Source organism: Colletotrichum navitas, assembly GCF_030913465.1.
Source record: "Colletotrichum navitas strain CBS 125086 chromosome Unknown LY79scaffold_19, whole genome shotgun sequence".
Taxonomy (NCBI): domain Eukaryota; kingdom Fungi; phylum Ascomycota; class Sordariomycetes; order Glomerellales; family Glomerellaceae; genus Colletotrichum; species Colletotrichum navitas.
Genome location: NW_026850565.1, coordinates 476,627 through 493,377, shown reverse-complemented (window position 1 = coordinate 493,377; position 16,751 = coordinate 476,627). Strand labels below are relative to the sequence as shown.

Below are 16,751 nucleotides of genomic sequence, written 5' to 3'. Positions count from 1 at the left end.
ACACTTTTTTTTCTTCCATTTTGTTTTATTCCCGGCTCCCGTTGTGCGTGGGCTGCCCGACTGCCGAAGTCCCCTGAAGCTGGAGAGAGATGGTGGTGGCGCGGGTTCCGGTGCTTTGGAATCTTTTGAGTCTTTGGAATCGGGAAGTGGCGCAGGCGGCAGGGTCCTGATTATATATCGGCATTACCTACCTTGGGTTAGTACACTGAAATGGTATAATAACACATGGTGACTGCTCTTCAGAGTTATTTATCACCCGTATCAACCCAACTCAATTCCTCTTGACAACTCCTCTTACAAACAATCAAATTGTATCCGTAAATCCGCCCCATTTGCAGCCCCAAAAAAAACCACCTTCCCCTACCATCCAAGCGTCATACCGCCAAAAAATCACGATTGCTCCGAGCCGCCCGCCCCGCACTCACCGCCGGCGCCAGCAGCTGCCCCTCCTCGGCCTCGCCCTCGCCCTCTTAATAACCTCCATCCTCCTCTTCCCACAACAACAACAACAACAACATCACCACCACCAGGCAATGGTCTTCAACTTCATCTCTCGCCTCGCCCGCCCCTTCGCCTCCACAGCTACAATGTCCGCCGCGCCCTCCTCCTCCGCCGCCGGCGCGGGCCCCACGATCCCCGAGGACGCCCAAAAGGCCACCATCGCCGCCGGCTGCTTCTGGGGCGTCGAGCACCTTTACCGCAAGCACTTCCAGGGCAAGGGCCTCGTCGACGCCCGCGTCGGCTACATCGGCGGCGACCTCGCCAACCCGACCTACCGCGCCGTCTGCGGCGGCGACACCGGCCACGCCGAGGCCCTGCAGATCGTCTTCCGCCCCAAGGACGTCAGTTACCGCCAGCTCCTCGAGTTCTTCTACCGCATGCACGACCCCACCACCGCCAACCGCCAGGGCCCCGACACGGGCCCGCAGTACCGCAGCGCCATCTTCTTCCACGACCCCGAGCAGGAGCGCGTCGCCCACGAGGTCACCCGCCTCGCCAACGAGCAGTGGTACAAGGGCAAGATCGTCACCGAGATCATCCCCGCCGGCCAGTGGTGGGACGCCGAGCAGTACCACCAGCTGTACCTGAACAAGAACCCGAGCGGGTACGAGTGCCCGAGCCATTTCCTGCGCACCTTCCCGCCCCTCGACGGCTGACTCCCGCCCGGGGGTCGCGGTGGCCACAATGACGACGACGACGACGACGACGACGACGTGGTGGACGGGAGCGGCGGTGGCGATTCGCGCGGAGGAACAAGAGCGGCGCGGGGCAGGAGTCGACTGTAACGATAACGGGTTTTTCTTTTTCGACTCTGGGAAATCATGATGTACGGATGCTTTCGGGATGGGGCGGAGCCGGGGTTCCTTCTATTATGGACTATAGGGGTGCCATCCCCGAAGCGATAAATAGCGCTCAACCGCTTTTGAATTTCACATCTTCATACCCATTTAGTTCGTGTGATGCATTGTGTACGACTGAATTGCGGGCGTATCGTGGAGAAATCTAGGCCAATGGTGTATTCTTGTCGTTGTGATTGGCTTTGTGTCATGGATTTGCAGGTTTGATAAGAAGCAAACGACACTAAGAACATGAGGATCCTATCCTTCGCCGAGCAATGCGGTCAACAGGGCCAATTTTGTTCAGGAAAGTTTGAAATGTTTTTTTTATTTAACTGATTGAGGTATTGTACAAAATAAAAACAACTTCTAGCCCGTAGGCATCTTTTGAAGTACTAAGAGGGGTGTTTTCTTTTCGCCTCTTGCGTTCGGTCCCACCCACCGTGGGTGTATTAACATACCGTGCCTCCCACCGACCGAACTTTGATTATTCCATTCCTCCGCTGCCATAATCCCTACAAAGCGCAAACCTACCCTCTACTTCCTGCGGTTCTGCTGCATCATCAGGATCTGGACCATGCGGACAAAGATGTTGATGAAGTCGAGCTCGAGGGCGATGCTCTCGTTGACGGGGTCCTTGGGCATGATGCCGCGCTCGGCGAGGCGGGCGTGGTGCAGGATCTTCTGGACGTCGTAGAGGGTGAAGCCGCCGAAGACGGCGAGGCCGCCGTACAGCGAGATGCTCTCCGTCAGCGCGAGGGTGCGGACGGCGGTGACGGGCAGGACCATGGGCGCCAGGCCCGAGGCGATGACGACGCCGAGGCCGGCGAGGAGGGGCCCGCCGATGTAGAGGTACTTGTCCTGCTTGGCGGTGGCGCCGACGATGGACAAGCTGCCCATCATGGCGACCGTGTAGAGGCCGGCGCGGGCGAGGAGGGCGCCGGGCACCATGGTCAGGAGGGGGGCGATCATGGCGGCCTGGGTGGCGTTGAAGGCGGCCCACATGGCGTACTTGGGGATGTAGCTATTCGCACGTCAGCATCATGTTCCGTAGTCGTAGTCATGGCATTAGCCAGGGGAGAGGTTTCCAACGTACTTGTCAGGAGAGATGGACCGGGTGCCATACATGGTGGCGAAGCTGAGGGCGAGGCCGCCGAGGCCGACGACCCAGGGGTTCGTGACCATCAGGCGGTAGACGAAACCGGACTGGATCATCTGGCGGGCGCTGAGGGCGATGATGCCGACGCCGAGGCCGGTGTGGAGGAAGGTGTCGTTGAGATACTCGCGCTCGAAGGGGGGCATGCCGCCGTCCTCGCGCGTCTCGCGGTTGAAGACGAGGTTGATGGCCACCAGGGAGCCGCCAAAGATGGCGCCGCTGACCAAGAGCTTGCGCATCGTGTTCGGCTGCTGGGCCGCCTCGTAGGCGCCCGAGTTATACGCCCGCGAGGATCCGCGGAAGGCATTGCGAGCGGCGAAGGAGGTCGTCTTGGCGAGGCTGGAGGGCCGGGCCTTGGGCGAGGCCTGGTGGAAGGCCCGCGTAGCCGTCGTGCGGAAGACGGAGGTCGAGGGCCGGGAGAGCTGGGGGAGGCGCTGCGCCAGGCGCGCAGGCCCTTGGCGGAGGGTGATGCTAAACGACATCGTGTGCGTGAGTGTGTGTTTTTCGATGCTGTTGTGTCGATGCAGAAACAAAGGAAAGCGTGTTGCTGTTGTTCGTCTCGAGAGATGCGTTTAGTATGTGCGCGTCGAAGTGGTTCGAGTCGGGACCTTTCTTGAAGAAAAAAGACAAGCCACGGGAGAGGCAGATGACGAATGACGTTTCTCACTCTTTCGCGGGAGTTCGGAAGGGGAGGGGGCGGCGGATTTTCGCCTCAGCCGCTTTGCTGCCGTTGGCTGACGCAGCAGCAGCAGCTTAGCTAAAGCTTTTTGCGGTCATGTGAGTGGCCAGAGAGAAGCTGGTAGAAGTTCCCGCAGCTTCCAGGCCGTTTTCCGCTTAACTCCGATCCGGGCCCGGGCGGGTTTTGGGAGCTTGGCAGACCAGGTGTCACCACCTGTCGGACTGGTTCATCGACAGTTGGCGATAAGGCTCTCAGCTCACTTCATATACGGATATATATATATCTCTGATGCAACGCAACACAGGTACCGTATCCTCTCAGCAGATTCGTACAGCGCACTGACCACAGGCTACTAAAAAGGGGTAAGCGGGCTGGCAGAAACAGGGATCTAGATGTGGCAAATGCAGGGGCTAGTCAACGTCAGCAGCAAGTTTGATAGCAAGGGTTAGGGTTAGGTGGGTGGGTGGGTGGCTGGGCTGGCTGACCGCCTTTCAAAGTAGGCCTAGTTAGAGGTCAGTGCGTTGTACGAATCTGCTGAGAGGATACGGTAGCTCCCTTGGTCAATAGATCCCGCCTTTTTGTCGTCCGCTTCCCAAAAGCATCTCAGAACACTCCGTACTACGGTGCCAAAATAACCCCCTAGGCAAGTACCGGTGGGTCTGACCCATACAGCCAAGCCAGCCAACCAAAAGGCCCAAATTCATCAGACTTCTTAGATGATGATTTGCCTACATAACCTATAAACCCAAGCTTATGTCAGCTTGCTGAGTTCTTCGTGAGTCAAGTGCTTTCAAATTATGTCAGCCAGTTTTAGCCCCTTGCTAGCTATCTGGCTCAGTTCCTGTCTGGGTCACCACCTGACTATCCGGTTAGATATACCCATCACACCGTACTAAACCACTACATCGCCGTAGAAGTCTCCCGCGGAAATTTTAGCCCGATAGGACGGCAAGCTACACACTAGTCATGCCGCTGTCGCTGACAAACAAGAAATGAATAGAAACCGAGAAAAGGTTTGTTTTGCAGCGACATCGTGAGAGGCTTGCAAAGACGTTTTTTGTGTTTTCCTGTTTCACAAGAAGCCAACCCCGGGCCTTGTCTGAAATACAGAAGCTTTCCCCGTCGACTAGGTTGCTCCGTTCAGTAACAGAGAATGAATGAGACTTGTCGGTCAAAGTTCACGATCCCCCTCCCCTTCTCAAACTATTTTTTTTAATTCCAATCTGACCGCCGTCACGAAACTCAAAGATGGCCAAGGACCAGCCTAGCATCTACCCCGCGCCGTGCCTGACCGATCTTTCGATGGTACCTCCATCACCGCCGTCGTCGCATCTACCCAGCCCTCAACGGTCGCCCCAACCTAGACCACACAAAGGGGGGGGGGGGGGGGCCAACTGCAGTCTACCGCCATCCGTTGCCCTCCTCCCATCAAAAGGGGTTCCTGACTAGTCTCGAAAGGAGCAAGCAAATCTCCCCCCCTCCCTCCCGCAACAGCCACTCCGTCTAATTCGCTGGCGTCAAGCCATAAAGCCCATCCCCAAGACGTAAACTTAATCCCGCTTGTGCAGTTCGCGCCGAAAAAGAAAAGGAAAAGAGGGGGGAGGAGAAGGAAGAGGGCTTCATCCGAATCCGCGCGAACTTGCACGTTGATGGATGGACTATCCACTCATGTCAAACTGCGTTAAACGAACGTCCGTCTTGTCCTGGCCCATCACTTCGCCCCGACCGACACTTGTGTCGATGGGTGTCATTACACATGAGATGAAGGTCGCGGAAGCGCAACGACGTGTGTATCATCGCGCCCGCCTCGGCAGGCAGCCTTGGGGAGGGGGGATGAAAATCCCCGGCCAATTGCCGCTGCAAGCTCTCAACCCGAGTTGACGGTTGCCAGGAAGAGGGGATGGTGGATCGTCAACTAAGGTACTCGGGCAAGGCAGTCCCTCTTGAGGTCGCACAGGCGGAGGATCGCCAACCAGACATCCGCCCCCCTTCCACGTCGATCCGGGAACAAAAAGATCATGACAGAAGAAAAAACACATCCATCATCTGCGAAACACACCACCACTCGGGCAAAGCACCACAATACGTGAACAAAACCCACGCACGTGCAGCCCCTTCTTCCTCCACTCTTCATCGACCGGGTCGATCCATCACCTGCCCCAAGCTCAGACCGTTCAGAGTCGTTGCGCGTCTTGAGCTGGTCTCGTGAGACAGATAATCCACCCTTCGGGGTCTAGGAACGCGGAGTGGGGGGGGCATTGCTTGAAGCTCGTTTTGTGCCATCACTCCTGTCCGCCTGATGATGCACAAGAAGGCGGATTTTTTTTTTTTTTCTTTTTTAACAGAGTCGGCTTCGTCTTTGCAATGTCTTTCGATGCGATCTTGCTCCGATGGTCCCGGACAAAGTCGACAAGAGGCATCTATAGACATGCATACATTGTATAATACGGGGCAACCAACTGACTCGGCCAACACTCACATACAGGTACGTAGTAGTTAGTCACACGTTCCGGCCGACTGAGGTACCGGTATCTATCCACCCCCGGGAAATAAGCCCAACCCCTGGCAAATATCGTGCCGGGATAAGGGGGGAAAACGGCATCGCAAGCGAACCAACTACCTAGCCAACTTACCGTCCGGCTAGCGTAGCGCCAACACTAGAGCGGTTAAGCACAAAATCATGCATGATTCCCAATACTTTTGTGGTCGGGACGCCGCCGAAAATGCATTGCATCTCGATTCTCGAGTGAGCACACCCCGGCCTCCCAAGCCTCTTCCCGCTCCCTTCCCCCCGCAGAGGAGCCGTCCATCGTCACACGAACCGCGGCCCAGCACCGCTCGCTCTCCCCTCTCGTTTCCAGCCCCTCCACTGACTGCCGTTGCTGCAGTTGCACTGCCCAAATCGGCACCGCTGGCTCGGGTACGACGCAGCAATATCGGGGGCTATGCCACGCAAACACTGCAGGCTTGGAAAGAGTTCCCAAGTCAAGGACCGCGGGATATCAAGGCCGATGTAATCCCGGGGATGAATCGAGGAGAAGGGTCGTTCGGCAGGGGTTCGGCTTTTCTGTGATCCGTACATAACCAAACCTACGCTCTCGTCCCCCCCTCTCCCTCTCTCAAATATTGATAAAAAATCACTTGCGTTAGTCGTTCAACGCTCTCGAGTCCTTTGTTGTGAGCAGTACGGATAGTCCTCCGGCTTTTCAGACCTCCCTCCCGTTTTACTCCTTGTTGTGGCTTTTGAAAGCCAGCCCCGCGCCTCCATAGTGCGACTCAACTAAGCCACCGGCGCGCGTCCTAGTCTCTCCTCATCTTGGCCCAATCCTGTATGGCAAGAAGATAGCGTCTGGCGCAAAGATTCGACTCGGCCCGATTTCTATCGTCATATGATGAAACGGGTCAGCCAAGATCTTAAGAAAGCATTTCTGCACTCTCTCGGTGTCTTCAAATCCTTCAAAAGCAACCCCTCTGCCGTCCGTCATCTGGCGCATCCAGCACTTCGCAAACAGCCGACAAGTCCACAACGATCTCTTGTAATCTACAATTCCAAAACTCAATACAATATGAGAATCGCAACCATATCATCGTTTGCCGGCGCCATTCTGGCTGCAACCGTCTGGGCCGCACCAGTCGATCCGGAACAACACCCCATGGTGTCTGTTGGATACCCACAGGTCCCTGCCGCCGCAGAGCTGGCAGCCCCGGGCAGAGCGCAGCCGAATCCGACATCACCCGTGAATCTGATCACGGCGGTATGGAACGCGATCGCCGGCGGCGATGAGAAGCAGCAGAGAGAGGATCTGGGCCAGACGTGCTTCTGCTCGAGCGGCTCCATCTGCTGCAACACATCGTCGGGCCTCGACTGCACCCATGGCTTGTGCGGCCTCTAGAGTCGACTCGCATCGGCGATAGGAACATGGAGCTCTTCACAGGGGGGGAAGACCGATATCGCCGGGAATCACGCCGATGCCCTCATCATTACCGGATACGAGCTGATTCCAACCCCCCCCCCTCCCTACAGCAGTCCCGTTTGGAAGCTCAGTCGGCCGGAACCGGCAGGCCATTCGCCGACAGCCAAGGAGTAAGCCTCGCATGCTTTTTAATCCGGTGCCGGAGGGGAGGGGTTTTTATTGCGGAACGAATCATTGCACCTTCACTCGCAAGCTGAGAAACTCGGTCCCAGCCAACGACACTCGAACCACTCGCATCGCACGCCCATGTGGCAAAGCACAACACACATACAACCAATGGTTGGTTACATTTTCCGGCGGCGTCGGTTCGAAACACGGGGGTTAACACTCTGTGGTGTCCGTGTGTGTGCCGCGCCCAACAAGCTTTTTGTCGGAGCCTCACTACGAGGGGTGCTTGGCCGATAGCGGAAAGCTTTCTGAGATGGAGTGCAGCTGTTTGAACTCGACCTTGTAAGACGATGAAATATGAAGATGATTCAACAGCCGGATTGGCGAGGCTTTTTCGCGACTCTGACCTTGCGCCCGCATCAGGTCGATGCCGAATCAGGGGCGTGTGTTACATGCCGTTGCAGCCCGGCGATTATTCAGTCATTGGCGAGAGAACCAACATATTGAAACTTTTTAGCAAACAACGTTAATTCGTAATTCAAGCATCAGACCATTAAATCTTGTAGTCGTCGTAATTGAACAGTATGGACCACCTTTGCCGAAGCTTGGCAGGATCCTGTATGATGCAACCTGGATTCCATCGCGTATCAGCATTGTCCAGCTTTATCTTGGCCGCTCTTGGACGATTGCAAGGTGCGGAAAGGACTGTCATGGCTGGCCGGTGACCTTAATATTGGCATAACTCCAGCTCCAACTGCAAGTCAGACGAGTAAAGAAGGGTTGCTTGAGGCTCACTGCATCGATCAACGCTTGAATTGTTCAGGAAGGTGATTTGTCGAGTATGTAGCAGTCCGAACCTCGGACCGGGACTGGCAGGAGAGAAAGTGAGGCTGCAATATTCTCTCCTGGATGTTTGAATTGCGCGACCGAGAATGATAGATGTCACGGACGGCCATGCGCTCTTGGTGTCAGCGCGTAAATCGTCAAAGACGCAGGGGTCAGTTGCAATAATGGGCCACCGCTCCTCGAATGAATCGCGAAAGCTGTTAGGCATCCACTTTGGCAAACATCTTTGCGCTCTGGTCCCTCGGGTGCTGGAGTGGACAAATAGAACAACACAAGGGCCTCCCTTCCTCGGAGCAGAGGCCCTTGATTTGGGATCTCGACACCGTAAATCTTGTAGAAGACGGAGCCGGAGCCCGGAGATAGAAATCTGGATCCTGAACAGAGATCAGACCAAAGATGACCACTTGTGCGCTAAGGGATATAGCATAGAGTCTGGGTGAGCCTATTCTTAGTGCTTGGCCCATATTATAAACCAAAAGACCACAGAGCGTTGATGGAAGCTGACTGAATCAAGCGCCGATTACTGTCACCGTTTGTCCAACAGGTGGTCTTGGAAGCACAACCGAATCGCGTGAGCACGCGAGAATAGGCGTCGGATGAGGTAGTGCAGAAGGTATTAAGGTCGGATCAAGGTTAGGCGATCCGACCCAACTGCAATAACCAGATAGCTGTCAGACCCCAGATCCCAGGCAGCCGGCAGAGAAGCGCAGCAAGTCATACCAGGCGGGAAGATGTACAATGCGACCAAGGTTGCTCAGATGTTGGTTTATTCAGGGAGGTCTACAGGATGTTCATCATTTAAGATTGCACCTGTTGATAACGTTAGCATTAACCGGACACTAAATCAAAGTTGCTGGATGGTTGTCGCATCCTGGTAAGGTACCGTTGGGGCGAGAGTTGAATGAGAGAAGCGTATAATAAACAAGGACTCTCTGCAGACGTAGTGCCTGATGATGATGATGATGATGAGATCTAAGGATGGACGGGAATTGAGAGTAGCGGGTGCACTTTTCGTCGATGCTAGAGCAAATTGGCTGACCATGGAAAGGAAGGAAAGTACGAGGAGACGGAGAGACCCTTGAAAGCGACGTAGAGGTAGGCGGCCAGCGTAGTCGCTTATCGGAAAGCATAACGCTGCGGGGTCCTTCCCTTGGTGGGGTAAGGGGCGGACTCTTATGGCTGATGGTCGAGGAAACCGCGCCCACCTGATGCTTCCTCACCGGCAGGAACGACCACGCGAGGGAAAGTACTATTGTTGAAGAAACCGCAACAAGTCGTCACTTCCAGGGTCAATATACAGCCTCTCTCTTCTCCCAAATTAACAGAGTCCCTTCTCGACTATCGGTACTGAGATACAAATCCGTATTCAAGGCGATCTTTCCGCCTTGACACACGACTTGCACCAAGTTCCGACTGGCCAGCAGAGTTCCGCCAATGGAACAATCGCAAGCACGGCAGACCCTGGTTCCGCAAGCAGCGTTGAGAAGAGCTCTCTAGAATATAGCTTGCAAAATGCGGCGACACGACACACAGGATTCACAAACACCAACCAACCAACCTACCTACCTGGCCTAGGGTTCTGCGCTGGACCCCTCCGGCCACGGCAGGCTTCTAGGCGTAGCTTCCACGCGACCAGCTCCCTGCCAAGAGACGGCCCCTACCCAGCCAAGCTGCAGTACCGGTATCCTACCTAGCTCTGGCTGGCATGGTCATGGTTGACCGGATGTATCCTCTTATCTAGCCGTTGTGGACTTTCTCCCTCTCCTCCGGGGCCATTGAGTGTACCGTGCTCGTCATTTCGGGTCCGATGGGCCAGGGGTCCCTGCTTGCAAGCTTGAGACACGGGGTGAGATGGTGGTCCACTCACACACATGCCTTTTTCGTCCTGGCTGACGAAGGCAGAGCATCGAGAGAACCCAGAGAACTTGACCGACCAGGCATCGACCCAGGACCGAGAGGAGGGGACTAGAGTGGAGGGATCGCTATGTTGCGAAACAGCTGGCCTTCTACGGCCGCACGTTCTCCCCCTTCCCCGATGGCCTGCGCTCCTGCCACGGAAATTCCATTCCCAGCCCAAAAACATCAGTCGTGCCCATGCAACGGCGTGACACCTTTCGGCAAACCGAGTGGCCGTGCTGTTGAGGGGCCGGTGCGGGCTTCTAGAAGGCCTCTCCATGGTCCCCTACGCCGCATTGATTCGATCACGAGGAGGAGACTCAAGACACGAACCACGGAGCGAGATGAGAAGCAGACGAACCTGTGCGATTGAAGTTTAAGAGGAAACATGATACACCCACTACCCTACCGGCCAGAGCGGAAGGGGGAAGGGGCGGTGTGAGCAAAAAGCAAGTGCAAAGCCAAAAAGGAAAAAAAAGGAAGAAAAAAAAAAAAGGAAAAGATGGAAGCACGCATGGAAGCAAGGCCAGAAGCCCAAGAGAACAAAGAAACACAGGCGTCAGCAAACCGTTTGGTTTTGCTTGCCCGTCCCGCCCCCGCCCCCCGCCTCAGCTTTCTACAGCTATTGTGCTTGTTTTCCTCTTCCCTTCTTCCCCTGGCTAATTTCATGGGGCGGTGTGACCCCCGTGGGCGTGGCCATGATTGACCATCCTGGAAGAAGATGCCCGCCTGTCCAAGGGGGAGATAAGCTACCTTAGTCAGTTGCCCAGTGTCATACCACACACGTGGAGTGGCCGGGAGGAGGCCACAGATTCAGGTCGCACTTCTCTGTAGTCGCTGTCTAGGCCAGCCCTAAGCTAACGTCTCACGACATGCAGTACAGACCGATTGCCAGCATTCCTGGACTACCAAGCCCACGTCCGTTTACAATGGGCCTGAAAAGGGCTGTCGGCCATTCGGTCGCTGTGTCGTACCATGTCGTATCGCGCCTCTGCTGACATCATTTCTGGAGAAGACCGGCAGGTGGATGAGGGATAGTGGCAATAAGCAGCGGTAGTCGAGCGTCACTGTCACCAGCAAGCCTTTGACCTGCATCCTGCTGCGCCTTGTCGTTCTTGCTCTTGCGTTGGATCGTTGGCGGCAGCAGAAGCGGCAGCATCACCGTTATGTTTGCCTTTCATACTTTTACGTCTCCCAGAGCATCCGGATGGGGTACCGTTGGTCACAGTCGCGGTATTTCCATTTTGTCACTCCAATCTCGGCCCACTGACGGGGTACCCAGGTCTCCACAGTCCAAGGTATACCTGGGCAAAATCACGAAATCCCGTCGTGTACGGGTGGCGAGGGATGCGTACGTACGCCGTACACCACGCACGAACCGACGGAAGTACGAATGCCGGGGCGCGTAGCCTGACAAGTGGAATGCCTACGCCTGACTGAGGGAACACAAGATGGCGCTTGATTAAGACGGTAGGCCATGGGTGCAGTGCCAGATGCCACGGTACGTGCTCCAAGCAAGGTCCAAAAAGGGTGCTTCTTCGATCCAACGAGCGGGTTGTAGCCCGCTCTAGGTGTTCTACTTCTGCTCTAGTAGCTTTCTCGACGCCGCAACGCTGCACTAGAAGTGAGAAATGTGGGTAAGAGTGTTCTGTAGCTACCTACCTCCCTTGGACAGGTACGTCAAGCAGTGTACGCCCACGGGCGATTCTTCTCTTTGGGTGTTAGCAGTTTAAGCTTTGGCGTCATGTTGCTCAGATGTCTCGTCACCTTACCACCCCCTGAGACAGCGACCAGCGGGTGCCCGTGTTCAGTAGTCAGGTACATGGGCGGTACATACTAGTAGCCCCACCCTCCTAGCGCGTTATTGTGCGGGTTTGCTGCTGCGCTGCGAGGGCAGTAGATGAATGCTGTGTGTTTCTGCCCTCGGCTCGCCAGATGTTTGCTCTGGTCATCCTACAAGTATGTAGGTGGTTGATCCTGAGGGAAGCTCGCCTCGATATGGACGAATCCAAGCACCGACCTGCCAAACTCTCGCTGACGGTCTGATCAGGCTGGGCCGCCACACCCATCTCAGCTACTTGCCGTGCATACTAAGGTATCTTGGGTACCTACCCAGGGTATGTATTCAAGCCATGCACAGGTATGCCCATCCGTCCGGGCGTTTTCCGTACGTCCATAGCTCTTCTGGAAGTCTGCTAGACTCTCCAGTAACGGCACCTAGAAGACTTGTCAGCTGCACATGTACATATGCACAGGCGCTTGCGGTTGCGCTCGGGCTACGAGAAACGCGAAGCAACTCAGCCAGTGCTGCTGAGTTCAGTTTGGTTCTCTGTTCTGTCCTTTCAGTTCAGTTCCGATCAGTTGAGTTCGGTCTTCTTGTATACCTTACCCCATGGCCAAGGTAGGGGCCACGGTCATCGACTGCCACGGTCGCACACTTGTACGGATACCTAGGCAAGTAGGTGTGCACAAGTATACGGGTGAGAAGAGAGTACAATAGGTAGGTGCAGTATAGTCAGTAGTAGTGTGCGGAGTACATGCCTACCCACACCTCCTGCTAGCCTCTACGTAGTAGGTCGGTCGCAGTCCTCTCCTCCAGCCTGGCATGGCATGGCAGGCACGTCCTACGCCCCACGTCCCACGTCCCACCATCGAGCCTTCCCTCGCACCCTGTCCCGTCGCCCCAATCCCCGTTCCGCCTCCTTCCCGACTAGACAGACCCACGACCGCCTCTTTTCGTCCATCACCGTCCCTCCTCCTCCTTCCTCCCTCCTCCTCCTCCTCCCCCTCCTGCTTCTCTCCTAACTCGCACACCCCCCACCCCCCCTTCTTCATCCTTTCCTTCCTTCTTCCTCCTGCAGACTTATTTGCTGGGGAAAATCAAAGATACGTCTCAGATCCAATTGCGAATCGGTCCTTGTCGGACACCGGAAGCAATCGCTACCGCCTGTGGCGACTGCAAACAGACTTGCATCCGCTACCGTCCTTCTCTACCGTCTTTTCGCGACCGAGACCCCGACACTACGACACGACGACGAGAGCTGCATTTCGGCCCAACAGGTGCTCCATCTTTGTCGGCTCCTTCAGTTCGCATCACCCGGACATTTGGTCAGTCTTTGAATCGCGCCTTGCCTCCAGTGTCCGGAACTGACCGTGTGTCTGCGCCATAGTTCCGCCGACAGCCCGCCGCCCGCACAAGCTACTAGCGAACCCGGCGCCGACACCTCCTCCGTCGCTGCCACCGCGCGGCAAGCTTCCTGTCTTGTTTCCGATCAAAATCCCAATTGCACCGCGGATGAGACAAGTTCTGTACTCAATAGCGACATCCGGCGTGATACCTCAACCGTCCCCTCGCCTCCCAGTTACACACCTGACGTATACTCGCTGCACGCGGACAGAAACGAGAAACGCCAAACGCCCACAGTCCGAGACGTACACGGATTCTTTCAAAGCGCACCGATCCCGTTACGAATCAATTGCCGTCTCGTTCCCCTTCCCCAGTGTGGATTCAGTCTCGTCCGCTAGGCCGTAGCATGCGCCAATCCCACCAGCCCTTTCTTGTCTCGACTCGTCACCACAAAATCTAGGACAGGCAGCACGTACACTTCACCGGCAAGGAGAGGATCCCCCCCCCGCCAGCCTTTCGGAGCTCAGGCGATAGGTTGGGAGTGTAGTTGGCCAAGTCTCGTGGAAGGAACCGTTGGCTTTCTGCCCTACTCCCGGGCGGAGAGCTTAGCCGTCAAGGCAAGTCGGAACCCTGGCGTCGACACGACCACGCACGCGGCATCCCTCCCGGACCATGAGGCGGAATCGCTCCCCTACATCGCCTTCGCCATACCGCGCCCTCGCCCACGGCACCGGTGTCGGCGGTGTGCCAGATTCCATCTCCCTCCTCAGGTCCTTCAATGTCGACACGAACCCTACCCGGCCCATGCGACCTTCTCCGCTGACTGCCTCGACCATACGCGATATGCCACTCGACTTGGTTGACCGCATTAGATCTTTCCCCTTGTTCGTGTCCGCTCCCGATGAATTCTTGGCTGCCATTGGGAACCACCTAAGGCCGCAGGTTCACGCCGCCCAGGACCATATCCTCACCGAGGGCGACGATGCACGAGCAATGTACTGGCTGGTGCGCGGGGTAGTGGCCGTCACCTCGCGCGATGGCGAGGCCATATACGCCGAACTCAAGCCCGGCGCCTTTTTTGGTGAGATTGGTGTGCTGATGGACATTCCCCGGACGGCAACCATCGTGGCCCGGACCAAATGTCTGCTCGTCGTCCTTAAGAAGGAGGACCTCCAGGCCGAGTTGCCAAAGTTTCCTGACATGGAGAAGGCAATTCGCCACGAGGCCCAAGAGCGACTCAACATTCTCAAGAAAAAGCGTCAGGAAGGAGGGCATGCCACCAAGCCCCCGCCGACTCTCATCAACGGCGCCAGAGAGCCAGCGCCCGGCGAGGTTTCAACGGGCGAGATAGGCACCATCAGTCAAGGCACAGTTATCAACTCGAAGAAGCGGAAATCCCCTAGCCCAGGGGCCATCGAGGACCCCGCCGCGGGCAGCGCTCTGGGCAGTGGTTTTGTCAACGTGCGCAGGACACTACGGGAGTTGCCACTGTTCTCAACGTTGCCTCCCGACATTCTCCACCAGCTGGGCTTGAGCGCCCAGCCAAAGACTTACTCGCCCTTCACAGACATCGTCCAGCAAGGATCGGCGGGCAACGAGATCTTCTTCATTGTGCGCGGCGAGGCGGAAGTCATACGTGAGATGCAAAACGGCAATGAGCCCTTCAAGAAAATCACCCGCGCGACATACCTCCGGCCGAGGTTGAAAGCCGGTCAGTACTTCGGAGAGGTTGCCAGTCTTGGCTTGTCCGAAGGCCGGACAGCAACTGTGCGGGCTATCACGACGGTCGAATGTCTGATGATACCCGGCGATGCACTAGACACGCTATGGAGCCGCTGCTCGCCCGACATCAAGTCTCAGGTGGAAGAGACGGCTCGCAAGAGGTACAAAACATCGGACGAAGACGTAGAAATGGCGGATGTGGACCCAAGAGAGCGGCACAGCAAGTCAGACCCTCCCACGCCGACGACGCCCAGTACTCTGCCGCACATGACCTTCACGACCCCTTCAAAGCCCGCGTCCCCCACAAAAGACGACGGCGAAACCATGGAGCCCAAGGACCCGGATCCCTTCTTGAGCGTGGACATGGAGAACATGCGGAACAGGAGACGCAATTCCCTGGCCCCACCCACGCCGCAGTCCGATACCTCGTCGCCGATAGCCCTCAATGGCTTCAGAGTGCATCCGGCCGAATTGACGCCGCTGCGCTACTCAATGCCCCAGTCCCCTCCCGACTCGGAGGTGCCAGTCAAGCGAGCCCGTATGCTGCCGAGCCGGCCTCACCCGGCCTTGGTTCCCGCTCTCCCCGACGACATGCTCATTGCCGTCTTCCGGTATCTGGACATTGCCGAGCTGATGCGGGCGCGGCTCGTTTCCCACCATTGGCGCAGGCTGCTGACGACACACCCCAAGGTGTGCCTGGATCTGGATCTGTCCGGGCACAACAGGCGAGTAACGGATGTGGCCATCAAGACAGTAATTGCTCCCTTTGCCGGTACGCGTCCCGAGGCTATCGACATCAGCAACTGTTTCCACATCACGGATGATGGGTTCCGCAGTCTGTGGGAAAGCTGCGGCCGCAATGTCAAGCGGTGGCGTATGAGATCAGTGTGGGACGTATCGGCGAACCAGATATTGGACATGGCGGAGAACGCGAAGGGCCTTGAAGAGATCGATTGGAGCAACTGCCGCAAGGTCGGTGACAACCTGCTCGCCCGCGTGGTCGGCTGGGTGGTTCCCGAGCCGCCGCCGCCTCAGTCGCCGAGCAAGCAAGTGGTTATATCCAGCTCGACGGCGAAGTCGAGGCCCCAGAAGGCGATGATCCAGCAGCAAGCCCAACAGAGGGCAGCAGGCAATATTCCCAAGCCGGGCACCGTCATTGGCTGCCCGGCCCTCAGGCACCTCAACCTATCGTACTGCAAGCACATCACGGACAGGTCAATGGCGCATCTCGCAGCGCACGCGTCTAACCGGCTGGAGACGCTGTCACTGACGCGCTGCACGTCTATCACGGACACGGGCTTCCAGTCGTGGGCCAATTTCCGTTTCCTGAATTTGTCACATCTATGCCTGGCGGACTGCACTTACCTTTCGGACAACGCCATTGTCGCGCTCGTGGGCGCGGCCAAGAATCTGACGCACCTCGACCTGTCGTTCTGTTGCGCCCTGTCTGACACGGCGACGGAAGTGGTGGCGCTCGGGCTGCCGCAGCTACGGGAACTTCGGCTCGCCTTCTGCGGTAGCGCCGTCTCGGACGCGAGCTTGCAATCGGTGGCGTTGCACCTGAACGAACTCGAGGGGATTTCTGTCCGGGGCTGCGTTAGAGTCACTGGTGGAGGAGTCGAAAACTTGCTCGAGGGATGCGGGCGGATACAGTGGGTGGACGTGAGCCAGTGCCGCAACCTCGAGAACTGGATTCGAACGGGAGGCGTCATGCGATGGGGCTTCGACGAGCGCGGCGGCAATGGCCTTTTGCCTGGGCAGATACCGTTGCCGTTGCCCAACCCGTCGCGCACTACGAACCACGTGGGGCTGGGCGGCCGACCGCTGAGCTTCCGGCGGAGAACGAGAACGCCGGTGCGGTTTATCGTGGAGAAGGGTTCCTTGGGTCTCCGATGAAAGAGGTCGG

General features: G+C 56.8%; 5 protein-coding genes across 5 annotated transcripts; 3 read left to right on the top strand and 2 right to left on the bottom strand.

Moving 5' to 3' along the window:
- The first annotated feature begins 212 nt into the window (after positions 1-212).
- LY79DRAFT_549329 (peptide methionine sulfoxide reductase) lies at positions 213-1,215 on the top strand. Its single transcript, XM_060557464.1, has one exon. It carries the CDS (start codon positions 534-536, stop codon positions 1,155-1,157), a length of 624 nt encoding a protein of 207 aa, XP_060415810.1. The 5' UTR covers positions 213-533; the 3' UTR covers positions 1,158-1,215.
- A 659-nt stretch (positions 1,216-1,874) lies between these two features.
- On the bottom strand, positions 1,875-2,975 carry LY79DRAFT_512267 (bax inhibitor family protein; the record flags this gene model as incomplete). The annotated part of the gene is made up of 2 exons (XM_060554353.1): positions 1,875-2,361; positions 2,434-2,975. The coding sequence occupies 2 exons, from the start codon at positions 2,973-2,975 to the stop codon at positions 1,875-1,877; spliced, it is 1,029 nt and encodes a 342-aa protein (XP_060415809.1).
- A 3,763-nt stretch (positions 2,976-6,738) lies between these two features.
- LY79DRAFT_683167 (uncharacterized protein) lies at positions 6,739-7,789 on the top strand (the record flags this gene model as incomplete). The annotated part of the gene is made up of 5 exons (XM_060564607.1): positions 6,739-6,986; positions 7,068-7,256; positions 7,359-7,425; positions 7,481-7,596; positions 7,678-7,789. The coding sequence occupies 5 exons, from the start codon at positions 6,739-6,741 to the stop codon at positions 7,769-7,771; spliced, it is 714 nt and encodes a 237-aa protein (XP_060415808.1). The 3' UTR covers positions 7,772-7,789.
- A 1,785-nt stretch (positions 7,790-9,574) lies between these two features.
- LY79DRAFT_135612 (uncharacterized protein) lies at positions 9,575-10,486 on the bottom strand. The gene has a single exon (XM_060550900.1). It carries the CDS (start codon positions 10,274-10,276, stop codon positions 9,791-9,793), a length of 486 nt encoding a protein of 161 aa, XP_060415807.1. The 5' UTR covers positions 10,277-10,486; the 3' UTR covers positions 9,575-9,790.
- A 3,309-nt stretch (positions 10,487-13,795) lies between these two features.
- LY79DRAFT_578588 (cyclic nucleotide-binding domain-containing protein) lies at positions 13,796-16,741 on the top strand (the record flags this gene model as incomplete). Its single annotated transcript, XM_060559959.1, has 1 exon — positions 13,796-16,741. The coding sequence occupies one exon, from the start codon at positions 13,796-13,798 to the stop codon at positions 16,739-16,741; it is 2,946 nt and encodes a 981-aa protein (XP_060415806.1).
- Positions 16,742-16,751: the final 10 nt, after the last annotated feature.